At 39.7% G+C, this 24802-nt stretch overlaps 1 protein-coding gene across 1 annotated transcript; it reads right to left on the bottom strand.

The window, feature by feature from the left end:
- Positions 1 to 24: 24 nt before the first annotated feature.
- smarcad1a (SNF2 related chromatin remodeling ATPase with DExD box 1a) lies at positions 25 to 22963 on the bottom strand. Its single transcript, XM_086031195.1, has 25 exons — positions 22562 to 22963; positions 20362 to 20479; positions 20140 to 20266; positions 19533 to 19599; positions 17581 to 17675; positions 17182 to 17248; positions 16096 to 16190; positions 13175 to 13297; positions 12835 to 12913; positions 12107 to 12738; positions 10997 to 11193; positions 10825 to 10915; positions 9782 to 9881; positions 9442 to 9501; positions 8351 to 8426; positions 8140 to 8275; positions 6866 to 6997; positions 6014 to 6109; positions 5765 to 5888; positions 5461 to 5576; positions 3674 to 3862; positions 2972 to 3090; positions 2712 to 2894; positions 1555 to 1664; positions 25 to 1069 (listed from the first exon to the last, which is right to left on the bottom strand). Exons 1-25 carry the CDS (start codon positions 22644 to 22646, stop codon positions 1008 to 1010), a joined length of 3279 nt encoding a protein of 1092 aa, XP_085887321.1. The 5' UTR covers positions 22647 to 22963; the 3' UTR covers positions 25 to 1007.
- Between the last annotated feature and the right edge of the window lie 1839 nt (positions 22964 to 24802).

Genomic DNA, 24802 nt, shown 5'->3' with positions numbered 1-24802 from the left:
TTGCGCGGCAACACAAATAGTCATGTTATTTTATTTACTTGAAAATTGTTTTATTTATTCAAGGTAATAAATTCAAACTAACATAAAAAGAACATTCAAATATGAATATGCACAACATACAAATTTTCAAAAGCTTTAAAGCAACACTTGAACACAACATATTTGGGAGTCAAACAACACGAGGATGTCGCAGCTGCTTCCAACATTCTTCAACATCTCCAATGCGTGGCCAAATTCTCATAAAAGTGCCCAGCAAAGGAACTATTGTTCATAACACATCACCTTATTGGGGCTAGTTTTGCACTTTTCAATATAGCCGTGGCACTGGAAGGGGGGGAAGCCTGTTTTTTTTATGAAAATATTTGAGTGACTACCAAAATAAACAGAGTGGTAGGTAATGTGTGGTAACAACAGCCCAAACCAGCTACTCTTATAAATACGTTGGCGACAGAGTAGAAAAGAAGGCAATCACTATGTGCGCCTGTGGAAATCTTATAGTCACAGCAAAGCAAGTTATTGTTTGCTGACATTTGTGTTCATTGCTGACAAAATACACTGAACTAATGAGTTCTGGTAACATTTTGCTTGGATGATGCCTGCATAGTTACGGTCCCATTAATTTGCAAATCGCTCAACAGTCAAGAAATAATGCTGTTATGAAAGGTTTGGACAGAAGAATTTCAAGATCGATGGTGCCTTTCCAACAAAAGGCTGCATCGCTATCAGTTTGGTGTGACTGCGTGAGATCGTTCAGTTACACAATATCAAAAAGTCACCGTACTTGTTTAGCCTTCACTGATTATGTACATCATAGTATTCATAAAATTTGTTCTAGGCACAGCAACCAATAGCTGTGCCACAGAGGAAATCAAAATGAGCCCCCCCCCCCTTTTCAAGGTGGTCAGCAGATAGTTTTCAAAGTTTTTTGTGTTCCAGTGTGATTAGTTAAAAGTCAAGCCTGCCCAGGATCAGTAAACAAAGCCAAATACTTTTTTTTGCCTCAAGTTTCACAGTCCCAGTGATGCTTTGAGCAAAGATGCCATATCGTCAGGTATGGTCCCCTCGTCACCTAAAATAAAACAACACTGTGTTCATACTTTATTTTCACGTCGGAATGATAAAATATATCAACTTGCCATGAAAATCAAAAGATGGGTTGTGCTTGTTACAGTAAAAATTCTGCACGTTTTGAAAAATACCACTTCCATTGACGAGTTTCCCATTTACTCAAACAGTGTCGCCTGTTAGAGGCAAGGCGAGGTCTAGAGAGGTCCTTGTTGATACAAGTGCATTTTTATGATAACGTCTATCCAAGCTGACAGCGTGAGTCAGTCATGTGTTCTTTCCCCAATTACGAAGGGTTCGGTGAATGCACGTATGAAACTCACAGGCTTGAGTCCCTTCAATAAGGACAAAAACGACTGATCTTGGAGTTTGTTCAAGTTTGTTGAGGAAAAATGGTATTTTCAAACATCCTTGTGACTGCAGTATCGTAAAAATGCAATCTCAAATGTTTGTGTCAGCGCAAGTGCATGTGTGTACACATTTCCTTACTCTGGTCAGCAGTTGTCATGTCCTGCTCCAGTTTGAGTTTCTTCTGGCTCATCTGCAGTATATCGTCCTCAATGCTGTCTTTACTGATCAGCTTGATGACCTGCACAGTCCTAACACACAAACCACGAAGGTGGGGTGGCATTCAGTGTTTTTTTCCCCCCCTACATTATTACCGTAAATGCAGTATAGAAAACGTTTTCAAGACTATAAAACAGAGTAAAATGACTCCTTGTCTTATTTACTTCAAAGTCAGAGTGAAGCAAGTTCAGAGAGGGCTACACTGGGTCAAACAAAAAAACATGTTTTTTTAAATAAATGCTTCCAGTGCCATCAGCTGCTGGTCTTTTACTGACTACGTGTTTCTGGTCATTTAAAACTGAGTTTAATACTGAATGAAACAAACTATTGTCTCTCCCGTGTGACATTTTGAATGTTATGAGGAGGGACTTCCGCCACCGAAGACTGATGTTGCTCAATTTGACTGCATGGTTCAGTTTGAAACTGGCTTGGCCGAGGTCAAGGGCGGGCTGTCCAGACTAGAGGGTAACACGGGAGTGGATTTTCACTCACGTGTTACCCCACTCCTATAGAAAAAAAATTCCGTACTGTCACGTAAAAAAAAAAACAAAACAATGAAAATCCTGTCCCCTCCCAGTGAAAACAACTCTCATTCCATCCCACTCCCATTCAGAATGACTCCCACTGTCGTGCTGCTCACATTTCGGAGGTCAGCTACATACAATTTAAAAATAAAAATAAATTGTTGGCCCCTCTTCCTTGTGGACATCGCCGCTCCCATGAACTTATCCTGTACTATCCCAACCTTGTGATTAAAGGTAAAACATCACATGGGATTCCTGTGACCCGTGGAATTCACAAAAAAATTTCAGCCTCTAGTCCAGACCCAATTCCTTCGTGCAGAAACAAAGTGGGTTTCAACTCATGCCACGTGCGACGTAGCGGTACTGACATAATCAAAGCTCGACGCGGCGAGTGGGCGTAATAATCATGCGAAACAACGAATCGCGACTTTCATTTGTCGCCAGCACATTTAAATATCGATTTTTATCGAGATTAATGGATTTGTTTTTGCAGCCCGAGTTACACTGTTTGTGTAAGAAGTTCTCAACTGTTCCACTCTATGCGAACCATCGTACCTGGTCTGACCCAATCGGTGACAGCGGTCCTCAGCCTGCTTGTCGTTGTAGGGGTTCCAGTCGATGTCGTGCAGGATGACGACGTTTGCTGACGTGAGGTTGATTCCCAGGCCACCGGCGCGGGTCGAAAGCAGGAACACAAAGACATCGCCGTCATTGTTGAACTCGTCAATCAGCACAATTCTGCGGGGCACGAGAAGGCATACGCATTGGGTCGCGTTCAAACTAATCAGCTCCACAAATAGTGCTTTTTAGCTGACCTGTCCGCTATCGGCGTGGAGCCGTCCAATCTAATGTAACGATGCTTGAGGTGTTTCATCAGTACCTCAACAATGTCCAGCACCATGACGAACTGACTGAATAGAACAACTCTGTCTCCCTGTACAATTAGACAAACAACATGAGGTCGGATTTCAACCACCAAACACACGCACGCCTTACACACCCATGCATGAATGCGCAAACGGTGGAACGTTCAAAGTCGAATAACAGAGTGGAGTTCAATAATGTTTAGGGAAAAACAAGCCTCAAAACTCAAACAAACATGGGAGTCAAAACCATTGCCACGTGAAACTTCCGCAAACATCTGGATCTAAAAGATTACCTAGACACAATCTTTTTGCATTCTGGGATGTCGCCAGAAAATTAAGGGTAAATGTGTGAAAGTAAGTGTCCTGTTTCCTCTCAATTATGTACATGTCTGCCAGGTATTTTCAAAGGTTGAGTAGTTTTACTTTTTTTTTTCTATTATTCAGTTTAGACGGTTAAGAATGATAAAATATCCCTAAAACATGACCTTAAAGTTAAAGGCGTTACTGTATGACACCAAAAGTGCGAGCCAGGAAATAATAATTCACCATGTTTCCTTTTAAATAAAAATAGCCTCAACCAGCTTCATGAAACAGATTATGCTGAAGTGAAAGTGCCCCGCTGTATACGTGTTGTCGCAATTTGCATTGAACCTTGTCTTTGAGTAACGCCAGCTTCTCTGTCAGCCAATGGAACTTCCCAGAGTCAAGGAGCAGACTGTTGTCTAGCTGATAGGAGCTGATGGACGCGTATTGCTGACACAAACGATTCAGCTCAAAGTCAGACATCGCCTCCATGTCCTCCTGGATCAACGCAGCGTTTGCGTCGTGGTGAGTCGGCTCCTGACAATAAAGGACATTGTCGTGTTATCTTTGGTTTACATGAATCGGAACTTTAGAACAAAATAGGGCTAGATGATAAAGCAAAAAATGAAAACCTCAAGAATTTTGATTTCCAATTTTAACCGATTTTTGAAAAAAAAAAAAAAAAAAAAAATGAAAAGCTTTCCCACCCCAGCATTAACTTGCATTGACTTCCATGAAATAATTTACATTTTTTTCCCCATTACAAATAATATGAAAATAAGTGATTAGTGAGTAATGTGAAAATAAGTGATTCATCCCTGTAACAAATGAACACATCCCGCATTTAAAACAAAACAAAAAAAGTCAAATTGCCTGGCATGACTGGTCAATTTGTCTGTCAAAGTCCATCCAGCTTTCACACTCTTTCGACAGTACTCTCTGTCAAATGCATTGCATCCAGCCAATGAGTAAATTAAGAGTTCATATTCATGCTTACGCTGTCCCGTTCTACATTCTGTTCCTAGCCTGCTTCCTGCTAAACTCTCGCTCATCACTTGGCAACCTTGCTTCACATTCTCTTCCCTCCCTGCAGCTGGATTCCTCTGACCCTCTCTGAACAGGAGCCCTTCCCTCCAGTCATAACAATACCCACACGTACATTAAATATCTCTGCATCATAGTTTGCTCTTCATCGCTTGTGTCTGCACCTGGTCCTTCCTTACAGTCACTCTGTAAAATATTTGTGGCTTGGTGGCATGAACCTAGGGTCAAAAGTTTCCAACAAAAGGCTCGAAAAAACTTTTTCCCTTGGGGAGCAGTTTTAGTAATCACTGACTTCATTTGAGGAGCAACTCTCTAATTTTGAAGCACAATTTTTTGTAGGTTGATCCCAGGGTCCGGATGCAAGGGTTCAAATAATAAAAATATGACAACATAAATGAACACATTGGTTTCCTTTTTCATATAACCAACAGTTTCTACTTCTTAATTCCACATTATATTTGGCACCAAACTTATTTTAGAAACATTTTCAGTGAGGAAACCTCAAAGACAAATATACATTTCTGTTTAAACTTAGTATTTCTGAATGGGTTGAACGGTGTTTTAGCAAACCCAAATTGATTCTAAAAAACAAATCTGCGGTCATGTCATTTTGAGAACATTTGTTGGCAGACTTTTAATGTCAATATCAAAACTCGGCACTCTGTTATGAAAACAAACAAAATTTGTAAGTGAAATCAAAAACCTTTTTCAGACCGTCTGGGTGGTTGATTCTCAGTTTTGCTATTCAATGTGTACATGGGCACCAAGTCTTTGGCAATGGACAGTCTTCCACTGAGCACCTTTTTACAGGCAAAACAATGAAACTAATTATGCTCATGTTGGATGCTTAGCGCAAATTAAACTCGCTGGTGAGTTTTTTGAAAATACTTGTGGGGCTGTAAAAGTCGTGAAGTTGGCAACGTTGACTGTTGTGTGCATGCTTTGAACTACAGCAGCTGATTTAAAAAAAAAAAAAAAAAAAAACACTTTCAAAAAAGATCAGTCTGACAAACTCAAGTTTAGTGAACTGATATAATCAGTCGCCCAGCCCTAGTAAAAATATGTTGGTTCAATATACACAGTAAATTTACCTTCAGCATGAGCTTGCTCATGGCTGTTAGCTTCTCTGTAGTGAAGTACTGTCGATGAAGCAGAGGGTGGTTGGCCATCTTTCTTAACTGCATTATAACGTTACACAACTCACGCTCTGCGAGGACAAAAATAAAACAAAATTCAGAAATTAGAGTGATCCAGAGTTCCTTTTGTTGCTTCCTGTGACAATGACAATAAATCTTGAATCTGAATCCTACATGAGATTTTAAAATTCTGTACCTCCCCTAAATCTTAATTTAAAAAATTCTCATGAAAAAAAACAAAAAAAAAACGTGCGCTTACTTTCACTTTTGCTGGTGGTGGAAGCCTTGAGTTTTTTCAAGAGGGTGTGGTAGAGAACACGCTGCTTTTCACTCATGGAGCAGAACTCGACCTTCTCTTCCTTTTGAGGCAGTTGCCTGAGGACCTGGAAATTAGATGAGTGGAAAGTATTAATAGGTTGTTGCTGCAGAACAATAAGGAGACCTTTCTTCATTGAATGTCATGGGAAGAATATGGTAAACATTGTAGCTGCAGAAGAGAGTGACTCACATCATTCTTAAGTCTTCGAAGGATGAAAGGTTTCATAATGCGTTTGGCCTGAGAGATGCGCTCCTTTTCGAATTGACTCTGATCCTCCTGGGACTTCTACAGAAAACAAAATGGTTGTAAGAGGCAGAACATGGCATACCGTATCACTGTAGTAACTGATGTTATTTCTAACTATTATATCTTAACGGTATAATTATTTGCAGAATTCCCTGCTGTATATGCCAATATACACAACACCTTTTATATGATTACATTTACAACACAATTATCTTTGTCTTGCATTGGCTCTCATTAGACTTTGTTGGTGAAATCAACTGTCGTGTCAAAGAGGATTAAAGTGACAATTTCAGTGTGCAGTGTAACATTCTTCACAGTAAATAACCTTTTATACCCTAAAGTTGACATTTTCATGTAAAAATACAATCTATTTTCTCAATTACAACATTTTTCACATCACATTTTCCAAAATATGTTCTACCTTTTTCTCCCAAAAACATTTTCAGTGAATCCCTGCTTATTCGTAATTCCCAATTCACAAATTCACCTATTGTTCTCTAGAACTTATCCTCGGCAATTTACTGAAAAACTCAGCTATTCCTGGTTTTGTGCTCTTTTTACAGCGGTTTAAGCGGACAAGGTAGCACCAAAGCCCTGATTAATAGGAAAGTAATAGCTGGTGCCAAGGAAGTATGTTAAAGTGATACATCTGTGTATGCCTGGGAGAAGCTAATCGTAGTTGTTCTAACAGGAACTTTATTGTATATACTGTATATATTTATTACCATCTGTTTCAATCTTGTGTAGTATGTTCATCACAAAGAAGGATAAAAAAAAAAAAAAAGACAGAAATACCATAGAAAACATCTTGGAGAGCTGTGTGGTGGAACTAGCGAACATGGAGGGCATGATGAAGTTGAGGAGTGACATCAGCTCTAAGAGGTTGTTTTGTAATGGTGTGCCAGTGAGCAGCAAACGACGCTCCGCCTGAAAGGAGACGAGACTGGTATCAAGAACTCATGCGTTGATGCCGGCAGCTTTGAAGGCACAACAGGTTCTCAAACTCTTAAGGTCCAGGTGCCCCTAAAAGGGGAGAAGGGCCCCCTCATAATACTAACATGACAAAGATAACAAAAAAAAGTGATTGGCAAGTTTAATTCCTGCTAAGACATCATGAGCAAAATCACTTTAACTCATTCACTGCCATTGATGAGTTTACTTGTCTTTTCACAGTTCAGCCACTCAATCCCAGGAATGTATTTATATTTTTAAAAAGAGGGTTTGAAAATGTCTGACAGTGAATGAGTTAACATTGTTTTGCGTATGACAAGAAAGGAGTCCGGTGAAAGGGCATCACTGCGTCAATAGCATTGTACGCTGCCAAAGACAGGGTGACAATTTCTAAGTTTCAAAAAGCAGCGATTATGTCGACAGGTAATTTTGTGGCGTCATGTGCTTCAAAGCTCAAAATGTTTTGCAGAGGTTGCCTTGCCTCAACTGTAAGACTAACATGAATAAAGACCTTAAGACAGTGCTAAAAACGCTATGGGCATGCACGAATGCCAGATTGATGAAGTATGTCTGAAAAGTTCCAGGATTGGTGTCACAAAGAATACATTTCATAACCAAGCTACAAGTTTTCCCATGAGCATCCGACAGTTCTTGGCCAAGACGCGCATCCTTGTGCCGGGGGCAACCTCCCTACTTACACAATCTGGCTCCGTGGGATTTTTTTCTTTTTCTCTCTTATGAGCTGATGGGGTCTCATCATAAGGATCAGTTTTGAGGACGTGGTTGACATCAAGTTGGCCATGAGGACGGAGTTACGGAGGATTAAGGAAGAATCCTTCTGGGAGTGCATGAAGGCGTGGCTGGCAAGGTGCGCTAGACTACAGGGGGATAACGTCGAAGGGGAACATTCGTACCGGTAGTTTTTGTTTCAAATATAGCTTTTCGGACACCATGTACAGTATGTGATACGTCACAACCATATCAGAGCGTTTCATTTGCTTCAAGCCAAAACGCACCCATATGTAGGTATGTACTTTTTAAAAATAATATGAATCTAATGTAAATGAATTTGAAGACCCCATTTTGAGAAGTGCTGCCATAGAACATGGTGAACTCACATTGATCGACATGAGGTGGCGGTAGCGCAACGTGTTCATGTTCTTCAGCATGTGACCCTCGTCAAAGATGGCATACACAAGACGGAGCTTGCGGAACAGACTGCGGTCACTGTTGTTGCCAATGGCAAAGTTGTACCTGTAGAAAAGGGGTAACAGAGTTGAGGGGTGATTTACGTCTTAAATGGGTGTGTTAGCAAACTGAGACACTAACGTGGTGACAAGGATGTTAAAATCAATGGTGCCGTTGAGGATATCGTGCTTGAGGTATTGGCGGTCTTCCACAGAACCTGTACACAAACCAAAAGCACACTTGGTCTCAGGCTGTCTCCGAATGTCCACCCTTATTCTCTAATCCCTAGCCCGCACTATATGTAGCGCCCTCTAGCGCCTAGTAGTTCCCTCGTTTTGTTTGGCGATTCAGACAGCCAGCTAACTACTTGTTCCTCGTCGCATATAACGTGACCACTGTACCTGCCATGAGGCACCGGCGCATTAAGATCTCCAACTGTTTATTCTTAATAATAAATATTTATTTTAAAATATTTTATTGCCTTTCTTTGCTCAGTACTTTTCAAAGTGTATTTTGGGTAATTTTGAGTGCACTACATTATTTCTTTTAGACATTCGGACAAAATGGTGTAACCCTACATAGTGCACTATAGGGAATAGTGTGCACATTCGGACACAGCCTCAAAGGTGGTGAAAACTCTTCACACTGGAGTATTTTTCCTGAACCGAACCCACATATGTCCTTTAAAGTGGCAGTCAAGTCAAACATTTATTTTACAATAGTATGTTCAATGCACCCCTCTAGTCTAAACACATTATTTTGCTGGAAAATGCATTTGTGGATATATCAATTAAGCAGCAAAATCCATCTGTTTTTATCCATCTTAGGGGATACTTTTTTGCCATTTTTCCACTTGCTGTCTACTGAAAACGACATCACAGTGGTAAGGGCTCCAGAAACGGCCAATCATGGCTCACCTGTTTTCTGGGTTTGCCGATGTGACGTTTGTAAGCTGAGCACTTAGGCACTGTGATATTTTTTGAAGTTGACATGAAGTGGCAAAACGGCCACCCCCTGAGATGAAAAAATAAATAAACTGGTAGATTTTGCTGCTTAATTCAGATTCCACGAATGCAATATTGATCAGAATACTGTCTTTAGATTGGTGGGGCCACATAGTACTTTTTTTTTTTTACCTTGAGTTCCATTTAAGCACAAACACAAATCAGTGTGCTACTGCTACACAAACTGTGGATATGAAAAGGATCACATGTAATCACAAAGCATCCTACCATAATACACTGTAACTTTCAGACTGGGACACCACATTTGCAGTTCTCGAACCCAGTTATCTGTAAGACAAACAACCCAAAAATCTGTGTTATGGACAATATTTGAACTTTGTGTATATTCTACAAGAGAATCTCCAGGCTGAGTTGGAGAGCTCACTTCATGGAATTTAAATGTTATCTGTTTCTTTTTGATTTAAAAGGAACAGTAACTGTCTTAATATTTGACTAACAACGCCTCAAAAATGAATGTCATCAGCATCAAATCACTCCAGATTTTTCCAATTGTAAGTCGTTTGGCTAAGTCAAAACAACGTGTAACTGTTTAGAGTGTTTATGTTACCAAGTGTAGAGGCGGGCACAGTGATCAGGTGAGGACCCTCTAATCCATTCTGCAATAACTGGGCCAAGAAGGCAATAGCCTGGATGGTTTTCCCCAAACCCTGGTCAGAGAAAGAGGCAGATCAATATCATTATATGACCTACCAAAATATAAAGCAACTTCTAGGAGGATGAAACAACAAATAACTTAAGTCTTAAACACCTAAAACAGAATGCCTTTGTTTTCACAAAAAAAAAAAAAAAAAAAAAGAGGGCGGGAGCGCAACCATGAAGCACAAAGAACACAGCTGTTCTAAGGGTGCCTATTTGATCAACAAAAAAAAAAAAAAAATTTGAAATGATTGAATTGTAAGTACTAGTGAAAGACAAACAAACATGCACACAGATAAGATTGGGGAAGCCAGGAACAGCAGAAAATTCATTTTTATTATGATCATTTTTTGGGTGGTGTTGCCAAATACAGTCGGTTCCCTCTTTATAACGATTGTAGGACTAACTCAAAAGTGCATACTTAGGACTGCTGGTCCTCAAGCATCACTTTGGGTGTTCAACTGGTCCTCGGGTAGGATTCAAAGAAACTTTGTAACCAATATCATTCCGACATATTTTCATGAAATTTCATAAGTATTTGTATGAAAAACATTAAGCAATAAATATAAAATATAAGATGCCGTTCATAACCTTAACACATCATACGGTATGTCAGGGCCGTCTTAAATCGAAGTAGTCGGAGGATCCAATGTTAAGACTTCACATGATAATAGACGGTCATATGACCGACTTCTTTTCTGAATTATTGTGAATGGGGTAAATAGGTCGGCCTGGCAATATTTCACAGACGGTAGAGTCAAAACAGTAACAGACGGTCTGGATGCTGCATGTGTGGAGTGAAGATTCCACACAATGGACACGTTTTAATCTAGAATAAACAGTCTGATTTGCTCCAAAATAGTGATGGACGTCTCCTTTTTTTATATTTTCGACATGGTCAATACGGCACGGTAGTGGCGACACTATTTGCCTCTTGTATAGCTTGCGTCTCACCATCTCATCAGCGAGGATACCACTCAGTTTGTGGTCGTGCAAGAGCAGCAGCCATTTCAGACCGATGACTTGATAGGGTTTCAGCTGGAACCTGGAAGACAAATTTGATCCACGTGAGCAACAACAAACCAATGAGACAACATTTTGTATATCTAAATTGCAAGCAACTCACTGGCTATTGAGCAGGCTGGGCTGTGGCATTGATCCCATGCCAGTCCTCATCACTTCTGTGACCTGCTTAACCAGATTGGAGGAAATGGTCTCACATTTGGACATGAGTCCCCGAACAATGGTGCGCTCCTTTAGAACAGTTTTGCAGCCCATCACCAGGTCCTCTGACAGCCCGTTACTCTTTTGGAATTGGCTGGTCTAGAAAGTGAAAGAAGGGAGGAATGGTGGTATGAGTAGAAAAACATTTGACTTGGACCTGTAACTGATCTTGGTTTTCATACATCCATAGACACTGAGTAAAATTTTTCCTTTTTAAATTTGACGATGACAGGTTACAGCTAATAAAAAAAAAAAACATCAGCAACTGCTTACAATGACCAATCATGGCTCACATTCAGAAAACAGGTCAGCTGTGATTGGTCGTTGTGAGCAGTTGTGATGTCTTTTTTAGTTGACACAAGACAAAATGGCCGCCCCCAGAGATAGCTAAAAACGAGTGCATTTTGCCGCTTAACTTATATTCCACAAACGCAAAATTAATCAGAATGCCGTGTTTCAACTAGTGGGCCTGCTGGGAAGATTCTTGAAAAAATATGTTTGGGTTGACTTCCGCTTTAAGAAACTTACATATGTTGATGTATCAGTTTTGAATTCTCCATGTATTACTTGCCAAGGACCAACAAGCAACATCTTAAATCCATCAGCTAATGTTCAAATATAAGAGTCATGAGGCGCATCTGCAAAGTATTGTATGCAGTAACACCCTCCTCATTCGTGGATAAATAGTTTTTACTAGGGGTAGTTCATTTCTGCTAATTTTTGTATAACAATTAATATGAAACAAATTATTCCAAGCATAATTTATTTCAATGGGTTAGTTTCTCTTGAAAGTCATAAAACAGATTCTGACTGACGGTTACACTGTGTTTCCATCAAAAGAAAAAACTAATTCTAATAATAATTCATTCTGTGTGTAGTGAAATCTGAGTTTCACTTTTTGAATGGAAATACCGAAATAAGTTAAGTTTTCCAGATTCTTCTAATTTATTGTGATGCACCTGTATTATCAGCCATACTGCATGCTTAGCAACTCAACCGCAAGATTTCTCACCAGGCTCAGCCAGTTTTTATAGGGTCGCAGCTCAATGATCTTATTGGCTTTTTTAACAGAACATCCCGAAATGAGTGCCAGCTCATCGATGGTGGCCTCCTGAAAGAACTTGAGGATCTCTTCCTTCACGCCTCCTGTGTTCGTGAATGCGTCATCGTAATTGTCGCAGTCGCTGCTCTCTGCATCCTCTTCGTCGTCGGAGCTCAGGTGCTTTTCAGCGGCGCGGGCTTTACGCTTTCTGTCTTCTGATTGCTTCTTGGCCAGGCTGGTCCCGCTGGCAAACCTGGACAGCATTTGTGCGGTGGACGAGGAGGAGGGGGAGGAGCAAGATGGCTTCTGGTAAGAAGTAGTTCTCTTGACAGAAGAGAACGTGTCTTTTGTAATCCACGTGGAGATGGTGGAATTGGAATGTTTGATCTCGTCTTCTGATGTATAGTCGTCACTGTCCACTGTGGAATCGGAACTGTCTTCAGTATCACTCGCATGAAATGGATCCCATTGCTTGGCATCCATTTTGTTGTCACAAGATCCAATTTGCTGCACCTTGCTTTGCTCCTTTACTGACTTCTCTTTGCTCTTGGCATGATGGGATTTCTTTGGTGTGTCTTCAGAAGAGCTGAAGCTGATCGCATCTGTGAGACAAGCAAAAAGGCAGACGGCATCAGATTAGCAGAACATGGCACGGGTGAAAAATGCATGAGAACGTGTGCACGGAGGTGTGTTGGGACCTGGGCCAGAGAACATTAGCAGAGCATGCAGAGCCTCGACCACATCCCAGTTGTGTTCCTGAAGCACCGACCGCAACTCCTACCGTAAGACAGACATAAGTGAGGCTTACATCAAAACATGGAGGTGGTGTTACTTTACACAAAAAATGCCTGTACAGTTAATTAAGATTTTATGATGGTGATGGCTTAACCGTGGAGCTCATTATTTGTATTTCCATTATTTCCTACAGGGAAAATGCAAAAAATTGGGAGTACTCTGGATGGATACACAACCAGAGATTCCACTGCGTGGTGAAACAAAGCATTTGACAATTTTTGGCCTATCTTTTATTTTTTTTACCTCCTTGTCCTGATTGGGAAACTTCTTCTGTAGCCTTTTGACCATCACCTCCTGCTTCTCCCAACTTGGTTCGTCTCCACCATCCTGATCATCCTCAATATAATCAACTTCATCTTCAGACACCTTATGGTTTCAATAAGAGTGAGGCAAAGGAGGCAATTGTCAGTGTTGAAGAGAAACTAGTAGGGGTTTCACTAAGTGTGTGCTTCTCTCTAGAAAAGACAGTTCAATACAATTCTTGATACTGTACATGGGATACAATACGATTCAAGGATGCAACGAGTTTAATTCGGTTCGATTTAGTGGGATTATGATTCCATATGGTGTGGCTGTAGCTTTTGTCGTGTTTATTGATATGCAATCTAAGATTTAAATCGGAAAATCAATTTTGATTAACCCATTAAGGAATAAAGCGCATGGCTCAACAGCTCCCCAAAACCTAAGGTTGCCTTTGGAATTACCCTTGAAAACCTGAAGTTTTCCCAGAAATTCAACACCTACAAAATAATTAATATCTCAGCCCCTGTAGCAGACAGAAACGTAACTCCAAAAGATTTTGAGACCTTAGACATGTGGCTTGCTCACAGGCCCGAGTTTATTAATCTTTACTGTTTCAATCGAAGATGTAAAAATAAAGTGTCAGTGTAAGAGAAGCACTATTTTTAATTTTAAAAATCAAGTGGTAATTACCATTTTCTATTTTGTTACAAAGACGTCGATATTGTCATTGTCTACAAACATATCTTAACCATATATCACGTACGACTGGTTCTACTGGTTCAAAGTCCACAAGCGCATCGTCTATATCACTGCCGTTACTCATTTCAAAGCTCCCGTGATCGATGGCGTCCGCCATTATGACTCGAAAGAATTCCAGATCCTCTGCGGGCTCACGACACCGTCACGTGTATATTCTGATGCCTTTTTTTAAACCTATTTAATTTTTGGGGAAACAACTGTTTTTTGTGTACATTGTAATGTAGCGGAATCTACAGTTTCTCCTCCACCAGTGCATTAGATGCTACCCCAAAGCAGTATTGTTGATAAACTTACATTAGCCTTCATTCAATGTTCATACAATGTAAGTGTAATGAACTAATACTCTCTTGATGCGCTGACTCATTTTTGCGAAAGTCCATTCATATTTGACTTGCCTGATTTTGCCTTGACTGCGATGCTGAGGGTCGGAAATTGCTAACACAGGCGCTAGCACGTCAAAGACAGGGAACTCCTTTACTTGTAGACCATGTCGCCATCTGGAGGTGTTTAATCGGGTTAGTATGCATAATATCATCATATCGTACTAAGTCGACTGATCATTTATTGGAATGAAGTTACGCCACACTCCCGTTCCGTGTATGACGCAAGCCCGTGCAGTTGCTTTAGGTGCTACTTCTTCATTAGTTTGGATGCTTCTTCGTTGGTTTGGCCGTTTAGCGGCTTCTTCGTTGGTTTAAATGATGCTGCTTCGTGTTTAGAGGCCGTGAAGCGCTGCCTACAATACACACAATGTTGCCATCGGGGTAGGCTTTCAGATTTTTTTCGATCAAACATTTTATCAAAGCCATTTTCTATTGTAATCGATCACGTGACTAATCGCGATACATACTGATATTGAATTATCGCCCAGCCCTACTCAACATACTTTGAGTACTTTCCATATATACAATTTTATTTAACACAATGACAGAAAATTGGGATCAAAAGACCTTTCTTTCTGATGCAGAATATTTGCCAATGTGTCAAACTGCCGCAGGATAGCGCCAACTACCGTATTGGCCCGAATATAAGGCGGCCCTGATTATAAGACAATCCCCTCTTTTTCAAGACTCAAGTTTGAAAAAAGGCTTTTTTGAACACCAAACTAATTTTTATACAGAAAATAATTACAGTACATCTGAAACAAATGATTATAATATATTTGAGAGAAAAAGCATGTTATTTTGCCTCATTCAAATCTTAATATCTGAACATTTAAATATGTAAACTAAACTGCAATCACATTCATAAATGAATGGCTTCTGGTTTTTGAAGTGTAAATAAACCAATCTATTGTGATCAAACAACAAAATTGCAATAAGTGCATTAACCATCAAAGTGAAGTCTAACTGTAACTGTAGTCTTGAAACAAATCTGAATAAGGAAAAACATTGCAATAAAACAATGCAAACTGGTTTAACTTGAGAGCAGCTGAGATCTATCATGACAGAACATTACTCCTCACAAACAATTATCTGCCTCGCTGTGCTCAGTGTCGCTGTCCTTAATCCCATCCTCTGGCTCCTCCCATAGCACGTCATCCTCACGTGACAAGGGTTGCTTTGGCCTGCGGAGTCAAGTTCAGCATTCGCTTCAATGATATCTGGCGCCATCAAGCGTCGTGAATGGGTATAATGTCTAGACCCCGAATTTAAGACGACCCCCACTTTTTCAGTCTTATTTCAAGGCAAAAAACACCGTCTTATATTCGGGCCAATACAGTACCGCGGAGGACTAACATATCATCGTCATATTTCTGCCTTAAGTGTTGGTTGCGGGTATCGGACAGATATCCATATTTGGTATCAGTAATTGCCTATCACTTATCAAGACTCGTATCAAATCTTCTTTTATGAGCGGTCGATTTGATATTGCTAATGATTTATTGTGTATTTGATTGTAAATAAATTGAACGGTTTGGGCTTTGGAGAGCATGTTGTTGCATATTAATATAACATGACAAATGCTACAACCTACAGCCATTCCAAATCAAATCGAAATCCCACTGAATCTAACAAATCTGTTCGTTCCACTTGAAAATGTACCCTTCTTGAATTGTATCGAGATATGCACTGAATCGTCTTTTAACTGGAGGGATGCACAACCCTACAACTAGTCATTGACACTATTTCTTTCAATAAAAGATGTTAGTAATAACTCACCTCTGATTGCTTCCTCCTTTTGTAGGGTTGAGCCTCACCGCTCTCCAGTGAGTTGCCAGAAATATCGTGCTTTCGCTTAGTAACATAATCTGTGTCTGAAAAACATTAAAAAGCAGGCAGCGTTAACAAACGAAACTACTTTATTGGTAGGCTGTGTTTGGACTAATACCGAATATTAAAGAAGTCTTCAGCCCAAACATATTTTTTAAGAATATGTTCTATGCAGGCCCACTAATTGAAACACAGCATTCTGATTAATATTGTGTTTGTGGAATATACACTTTGAGGAAGGCATCAATTACCCTGTATTCGCAGAAATTTGCAATTTGCGTTTGGCCTCGGTCCCTATCGTTAAAAATAACAGGAGACCGCTGTATTGCAATAGGTAGAATAAGAATAGTGTGTCATAATACTCCTTGTGAGGTCAGTGAGTTTAGAATCCTGAGAATTCTTGAGAGAAGTAGTCTGGAGATTGGCGGGTCTCCTGCTCTTGATTTTGTAGAATATTTTTCCCCACTCTGACCAATCAGCATATTTACAAAATACAGGTCCCTAACTGAGGGGTTGTGTTTGGCATGGTTTTTTATAAAGCCATACTTTCGGACAAGGATCAAACGACAAAACACCTTGATCCTTCGGATGCTTTGACATTTACACATACAGTATGTACATGTCTCCCTTAAAAGAGGAACTCAACCCAAAAGTTTTCTTTACAAAAATATGTTCTACGCAGCCTGACTATGGACAAAATGGGTGGATTTTACTGCTTAACTCATATTCCACAAAATCAATTGTAATCAGAATGCTGTGTATAGACTAGCGGCGGTGCATACAACATATCATTGTAAAGAACATTTTTGTGTTAATTTTTCAAGTATATTAATGGTGCTTGGTGATGTTATACTAAAAAGTAATTCAGTGGATTTGCGGACTTGTAGTTTTAATTTTTACCCAGAAATAGAGGCACAAAGAAAAAGGAAACATGAATAACAATGCTATTATGTTTACGCTCCACTTTAATATTAAACTGTAAAAATACGATTGATGTGCTGTATAAATTGGGCTGGACAACTAGTCTATTCATACCGTCATCATCAGAAATCACAAGATAACCATCAACAGTTCCATGTTGAGTGCTTGTACTGCCAACAACCTGTGAACACAATACAGTATCTATTATGCAGGCCCTTTAAGTATTTTTTATACTCATCCAATCGCACGATAACATCAATCTACTAGATCAGGGGTCTTCCCTTCTATTCCTTGAGGTCCCGCTGTCCTGCCCGTTTCCAACTCTCTCTGTTGCAACACATCTAATCCAAAACAGGTTGGAAAACAGGCAGGACAGCGGACCTCGACGAAAAGGATTGAAGACCCCTGTACTAAATCTACTATCAGGGTAAAACACAAACTAGTCACTGACAATGTTCTTTCAACAAAAAAAAAAGATGCGAGTAATCATAACTATAGGCTTTGTCAACTCACCCTTGATTGCTTCCTCCTTTGGTAGGGTTGAGCCTCCCCACTCTCTAGCGAGGTGTCGGATGCATCCTGCTTTCTCTTCCCGACACAATCTGTGTCTGGGAAGAAGAAGAAAAAAAACCCCAATGAGGCAGTGTTGACCAATGACACCGCTTTACTCAAGGTGAGAATTCTGAGAGTTAAAAAGAACAACAGCTTGTTCCCCCAGGCCATTTACACAGAATGATGTTAAAGATTTTTTTTAAGTGTTTAAATAACATATGCACACACATATCAGTCCTTCAAAAGATTTTTTTTTATTTGTATTAATGTACAGTATCGTATTATACAGTGCACCAATTTACTGATATCCACGCTCAAAAGGTCAAGTCAGGAAGGAGTCTTCAATCCTGTTCCTTGAGTGCCACTGCCCTGCCTTTTTTCCATCCATTATATAATGGCTAAGCGGTTTGGATAATGGATAGAAAAAAATATTTACTTTTTAAATTCTTGAATAAACAGAGAAAAACCACCAATCCATGAAAAACAGGGGTTGTAAAAAAGAAAACAAAACATTCGCGAATACGGTAGGTGAATTTGCGGGTGCTGAAAAGTATCTCGGGGTCCACAGTAATTGGAAACGACACACCTGTTCACTCCAAACTTTCGAAAACTCCTGATATACAGTAATCCCTCGCCACTCCGCGGTTCGAGTTTCGCGGCCTCAGTGCATCGCAGGTCTCCAAAAAGCATTCATAAAAAAAATAATAAAATAAAAAATACAGCCATATCGGCAGCCAAATTGCGGAAAGACGTATTGTTTCAAAGAGATGAGTTGACTCGGCGGCTTTGTACATACCTGCGGGGACTCATAAAAGGTGCGTGATTTGTTCCCGGCGCGAAATTGACGAATGAGAGCACAAGTGGATGTATCCCGTGAGCTGATTTGCTGCGCATCATCGCAGCCTCTCACTCGTCTCGTCCACGTTAACAAACAAACAGCACAGTTGAACGATGTTCTGTTCGGAAACTCATAACGTTATTCAAATGTGCCGTTCATTAGTCAGAGTCGAGTCAGATAAGCGGATAGTAAACACCTGTGTTTAGAAGCTGTGAACGGAGCGCGCTCAGCACTATGTGCTCAGCATATCACGACGAAACATCGGCAAATAAAATGTAAAAATATATGTAATAAAAAATAACATTTTAAAAATTAATAATAATTAAAAAAATAAGTCAACATCTACTTTGCATTTCTTTTACCAATCGCAAGGGGTTCTGGTCCCCATTAACTGCGATAAACGAGGGATTACTGTAATAGCGAACCGCTATATTTTATGCTCCACTTTTTTAATATTGTCATGCAAAAAAAAATACTTGGTGACACACATTGTAAACATGTATACGTAAGTAAAATCTGTGTAGAAATACAGGCAATTGTAACCATGACAATGTTCGAAAGCTAATGTATAAGGTACCACTGAACCGAACACCAACTTGACTTACGCTGTCACCAGAGGATGTACTGCAAGTAAAGTAAGGCATGCAAGTAAAATATGGACTCTCTAAAAAGGCCACAAGCATGTTCTCTCAAATTTCAAATGCCAAGGACAAACCATTTCCAATCTAACACAACCTCTAGATTTTTTTTCCTTTTAAACTTACAGGCACACACACACAGAAGAAAACACTAACACACAAACACATTCATTTTGGATAGCAGTGGAAAGAAAAAGGCCTGAAAGGGAAAGTCCTTACGAACAAAGTAAAACACTTTATCAGCCACACATACTGCACAGTATGCTCTCACACACACACAAGGAGGGATGCATACACTTTAGTGAGAGACACACACATTTGTTTAGGTCAAGCAAAATTGACATTTTTTTGTTGAAGTAATGAAATGAGAAAAAAAATACTGCTCCACTGACTCGGTGGGTAGTTGCTCTGAGTTAATGTACAACTCTTATTCATACCTTCATCATCAGAAATCAGCAGACACGTAGCAACAGCCCCATCCAGTGTGCTCGTACTCCCAACAACCTGCGAATACGATACAATGTACTAGGGCTCTACAACCTATCGAATAAATATCGATATCGCGATAATTGCCCATGCAATATACATATTGCAAAGACATTCAATCATTTTCTAATGGAATTGTATGCTTTTATCTGAATTTGACCAGTCAGATTCAAACTTAAATGTGCATCGCCACCCAATAGCTGAACATTATCTAGGGTAATTACAATTAGTTAGCTAAGAATACATTGAGCTTGCTAATTTTGCCTCATGTAAAAAAATTACTTCTTTCATTCACAACAATAAACAAACAAACAAAAAAACAAACAAAATGCTCATACGTCTGATGGAAAGTTTGTGGTTTTGAAATTTTTACTTTAACTCATTCAGTAGCAGACGTTTTCACACCCCTAACATTTGAAAAACAAAATTGAAAAAAATATAAGATCATGGGATTGAATGGATGGACTGTGAAAAGACCAATGTCTTTGGACATTTAGGTCCACAGTAAACATTGAAACAGCAACTAGCCCATGCCTGCTTCCAAATGACATCACTCACCTCTGAGAGCTTTTTCCTCGACAACTGAGGGAACATCTCGGAGAGTTTTGACTCTTTTCTGCTTTTTTCCTCTTCCTCTTCTTTTTCATCATTGGTGCCATTTGTAGACTCTTCAACGATAGGATCCCTTAAGTGGCAGAGGCAACGCATGATAAGAAAATTACCAGCAGGAACAGGAAAAATATATATATTTTAAAAAGTCAATAGGTGCATGTTGTCAACCTGTATTTCCTCGAAAAGGAGACTTTCCTCATTGGCTTGTCATCGTCTACAACTTCTTCAAAAACCACACCTCGGGCATGCGACTTTAACAAACGGGATTTGGTGGATTTCATTTGAGCTGGGGAGCAACATTAAATGAAAACACAAAAATAAGTCAGATAACAGCACTTAAATGGAGAAAAGCTAGCACAGCCTGATGATATGTCTTTCAATATATGATTTTGTGATTTATTACAGATGGATGAGGTACTAAAAGTTTCACCTACCAATAATTGGGCAAACCTGAGTATTCCCCCAGTTAAGATAAGTCACAAGTGATTCCTAATAGAGATGCGCGATAATTATCGGCCTGATCTTGGGAAAAAAATGACGTCATTTGTATTGGTCCGATACGGCAAATTAAGCCAATACTTAGGCCGATATTGAAAGGTATGAAATAGACTAACCTACAACCAGCTCAAGTCTCCACCACTCTAAAAACATATATTATAAATATTGAAACTTGGGGTAAAAAATTTGATGAGCACATGGTCCAATTCAGAGCTGTAGCTGAAGCACCCTTGGCGGTCACCCGGCCCGAAAGCTGTGGCTCCGCCTCGGGAGTGTCCTGATGCTGGGGCCGCCGGAGAATGATGACAATTGATGTCTCGAGCAGATTCGAGACAGGATTGTCATCGGAATACAAGACAAGGATATGTCACAAAAACTTCAACTTGAGCCTGATTTAATGCTGGAACGGGCCATACAAATGGCGCGGCAAAATGAACAAATTAAGCAGCAATGTGGAGCGTGAAGAGAGTGGCCTAAATGAGTTGAGACGCAAAGAATACAACAGTGCAAGGAGGAGCTATGATAGGCAGTGGTGTCAAAACAAGCCGTGAGACCCGTAAGGACAGCAAGAGGTGGGAGGTGAGACTTCCTCTCAGGTATCAGGACTGAGGGTCAGTTGGCCACTATGTTTATGTTCATGTCTTCAAAGACAGTTTATTCCTTATGTTATTACCTGTTACCTTTTGTGAGAAAAAAAAAAAAACATGTGAAAAGGAAAGGGCAGAATGATCCCATATTCAGATGGAGGGCAGTCTAGCCCGAGAATGTCGGAAGTTTCCTTAAGTGAGCAATAGTAAACAAATATGAAGTTGTTGAAGACTTTGTTTAAAAAAATATATTAGGAATTACGTGATGAGCTAGAGAAAAGCGCAAACTTGTTATACGGTATGTTGTTGCTGCACTGAGGCTGAATAAAGATCGTTGTAAAAACCAACAACACGGCACTCCCTTCTCGTGACAGAGAGTGCTATTTTTAATCTTTTGTTTTTATTTTGGTGCTCGAAGATGTCTTCACATGGGCCGCCTCTTTGGAGTTAATTGCCTCCAATTAACTTTTTTTCTTCTCAAGTAGAAAAGGGTGGCGACGAGAGGGAGCAAGACGTAAGGGACACGCACAAACAAGTATGCCTTTTTGCTCTGTTGATTCTTGTGCATTGCCCTTAAGAAATAAAAATAATTTAATTTTAAAAACATGATACTAGCAGGCGCTAGTTGGCCCCAGTGACAGCATGAGTTGCCCACGGTCTGTTCTAAAAATAGCTCACCAGTGATGGAACACTGTGACATACTGAGAAGAATTAAAACCGAAGAACGTCAACATTTATTTCCATATTTTTTTTTTTACTTAAAATTGTACAAGGTTCTTCTGTATCAAATATACATATTTTGTTTAAAAATAAAATGGATTGCGTTCAATTGAAAAATCTTGTTTTTATTTAGCCACATTTTTTTTTTTCAAAGGTCATTTTACAGCTGAAATGTTAATACCGTGATAACGCAGTATTTTTGCTCACGGTTATCATAACTGCCACAATCTAATACTGTCCCATGCGCCCACCCCAAAAAAAATCGGTACGGGTGTACCTGACAAATGCATGATTTGTTGACATACTGACACCTACATATGGTTGCGCTGTTGTACTTTACCAACATTGCTGTTACATCAAAGAGAGCCTTGTCGTGATTTCCTCCACATGGGTCAATAATGACATAGTAACCACATTAAATACACTCCCGATGCTTATGTCACATGTGCATCACTACACAAGCTACTTTGAAGTACTACTCACGCTAACGCTGATGGTAGCATTCTTGGCACATCTGGCCAAGACTTCAGGTTGAGCTAGCCCCGAACATCAGCTTTACTCACCTGGCTTGTTCTCCTTCTCAGACTCGGGATTCACTTTGCACGTTGACTTTTGAAAACGGAAACGTTCCAAGTTGAATTGGCTCATGTTGACCGGGCTATCTCATGCCTGATAGCGGGAAGCCTTTTGTCCGACTAGCGAGGCTTTTTTTTTTTTTTTTTTTGCTAGCCGGTCGCCTGAGGCTCAACTTTTTCCCCCTTGCCCACCCTACCTTACATAAAAGAGCGCCTGCTCAAAAGTCTTGGGGATTCGAAAAAAACAACGCCGTCGGGTCTCTTTTAAACACGGCTATACATGCTGGATAGAATATGGTCGTAGTTTAGTAGCATGGTAGCTATGTTACGATACGAAACAGCTTGGAGAGGCCGAAGACTACCGGTGTTTCCCGCTTAAGCTGCTGTGCTGGAGCACGGTTGAGCCCTGTCATTGGCCAAAGGAGCGGATGGGCGGGAACTCACAAATGAGTCTTGTGTGATTAGCCTATGTAAATACCGAAATTATTTATCAGCACGTGAAATATCACACACATATATACATATGATCTATTATTATGTTTTATAAATATTGTTTTATTATCTTATTCTGTGGTTCCATAAGCGACTATGATGTATTATGCAAATAAGGGGTGAGCGAGCCCTCTCATTGGTCAAAAGACCGGATGTGTGTGAACTCACGACTGAATCCAGTGTGCCAAACACCCCAGGTTCCCATATTTTAAAGTAAATTATTATTACGTTGTACAGTTATTTGTGCGAACGAGTTGCTGCGCCGTAGTATACAAAAAAGGGCTGGTTGACCACTGTCACGGGCCAAAGGGAACGTATCCGAATGGGCAGGAAGTCACGAATGAGTCAAGATCATTCACTTGCATCTCATTTCCGCTTTGGTCAAAGCTAAAACAGGAAGTGATGTGTATTTTTTTTTTTTTTACTGAAAGTAAAATCACCTTAATGTGCACATGTACATTAATTTAGAAGTATAGTGTTTGGATATCGGTTCATTAGGTCATACTCTTAATGTCTACTTAGCTGGATCGAGTTAGTTTACGAATAACCGACTATTTAAAAAAAAAAACCTTCCAACAATAACATTATTTGGAACAATCTTGTATGTATGTATGTACGTATGGACGTATTTACGTATGTATGTATTATTATTATTATCATTATTATTATTATTATTATTACATTATTAGGGATACATTATTAATCTAGCCGCGGAAGTCTAGTAATTGCATTGTGTCATTCTTTTTGACAGCTGTGATTAATTCACTGCAACGCCTTGAAATCTGCTGCGTCACCTGTGTTGTCCACTAGATGTCATACTCTGACGACAAAGCCCCCATGTGAATAAAGACTGGTGTCTGTAATTTTGAACAAAAGGGGGTAGTAGCTATGAACTGTATCGTCTCTAATGACACCAGAGCTGCACCGGGTGAGTGAGCGCGTGTTTGTTTGTGCGTGTTCTTGCGCGCGCGCGTGGTGTGTGTGAGCATTTCAGTTGTGAGCATGTGAGTTTCCATAGGGCATACAGTATGTGTGAAAAGTAGTGTGTGTCAGACTGTCAGTAATATGAGAACATTTTATTATTGTGTGAGAATTTTTCATTAATGTATGAGCTTTTCAGTAGCGTGCGTGAAAGCGGGGAACAATCAGCTGAGCGTGATTATTTTATTATTTGTATGTGAACTGTTCACAAATATGTGTGGGAGATAATCTTCAATTACCTGTATGTTTTTGAATGGCCCTCATAGGTGTGTGTGTCATCCATCCATCCATCCATCCATCCATCCATCCATCCATCCATCCATCCATCCATCCATCCATCTATCCATCCATCCATCCATCATATAATAAAGGCTTGCACAATATGGATTTAGGTTTTATAATAAAGGATAAAGGTTTTATTCACAATGTACAATAATAATAAAAACAAACCTTTACAAATGTGTTATGTAAAAGGTCAAAATTCCAAGAATTGTTTGGGTAATATTCTGAAGGAAAAAAGCCATACTTTCAAGAATCAAAGTCCTACATTTTATATTCATTAGCAGAAATTGTTTTATTTTTGAGAAAAATAGAATTTTGGGGCATCATGTATTTGCATTTCAGAAAAAAATATATAATTGGATATTTTTGAGAAAAAAGTTGGTACTTTCCAAGTAAATTGAACTAGAGATTTATGAAGGATTAACAAAGACATGCTTAGTCTGAGTTACCAGCCAGTCAAAGGTGATAAATAAT

This window comes from Filicampus tigris, chromosome 5 (assembly GCF_054856515.1).
Source record: "Filicampus tigris isolate MCC_2025a chromosome 5, RoL_Ftig_1.0, whole genome shotgun sequence".
NCBI lineage: Eukaryota > Metazoa > Chordata > Actinopteri > Syngnathiformes > Syngnathidae > Filicampus > Filicampus tigris.
The sequence above is the reverse complement of the archived record's forward strand: the minus strand, read 5'-3'. Positions and strand labels throughout refer to the sequence as shown.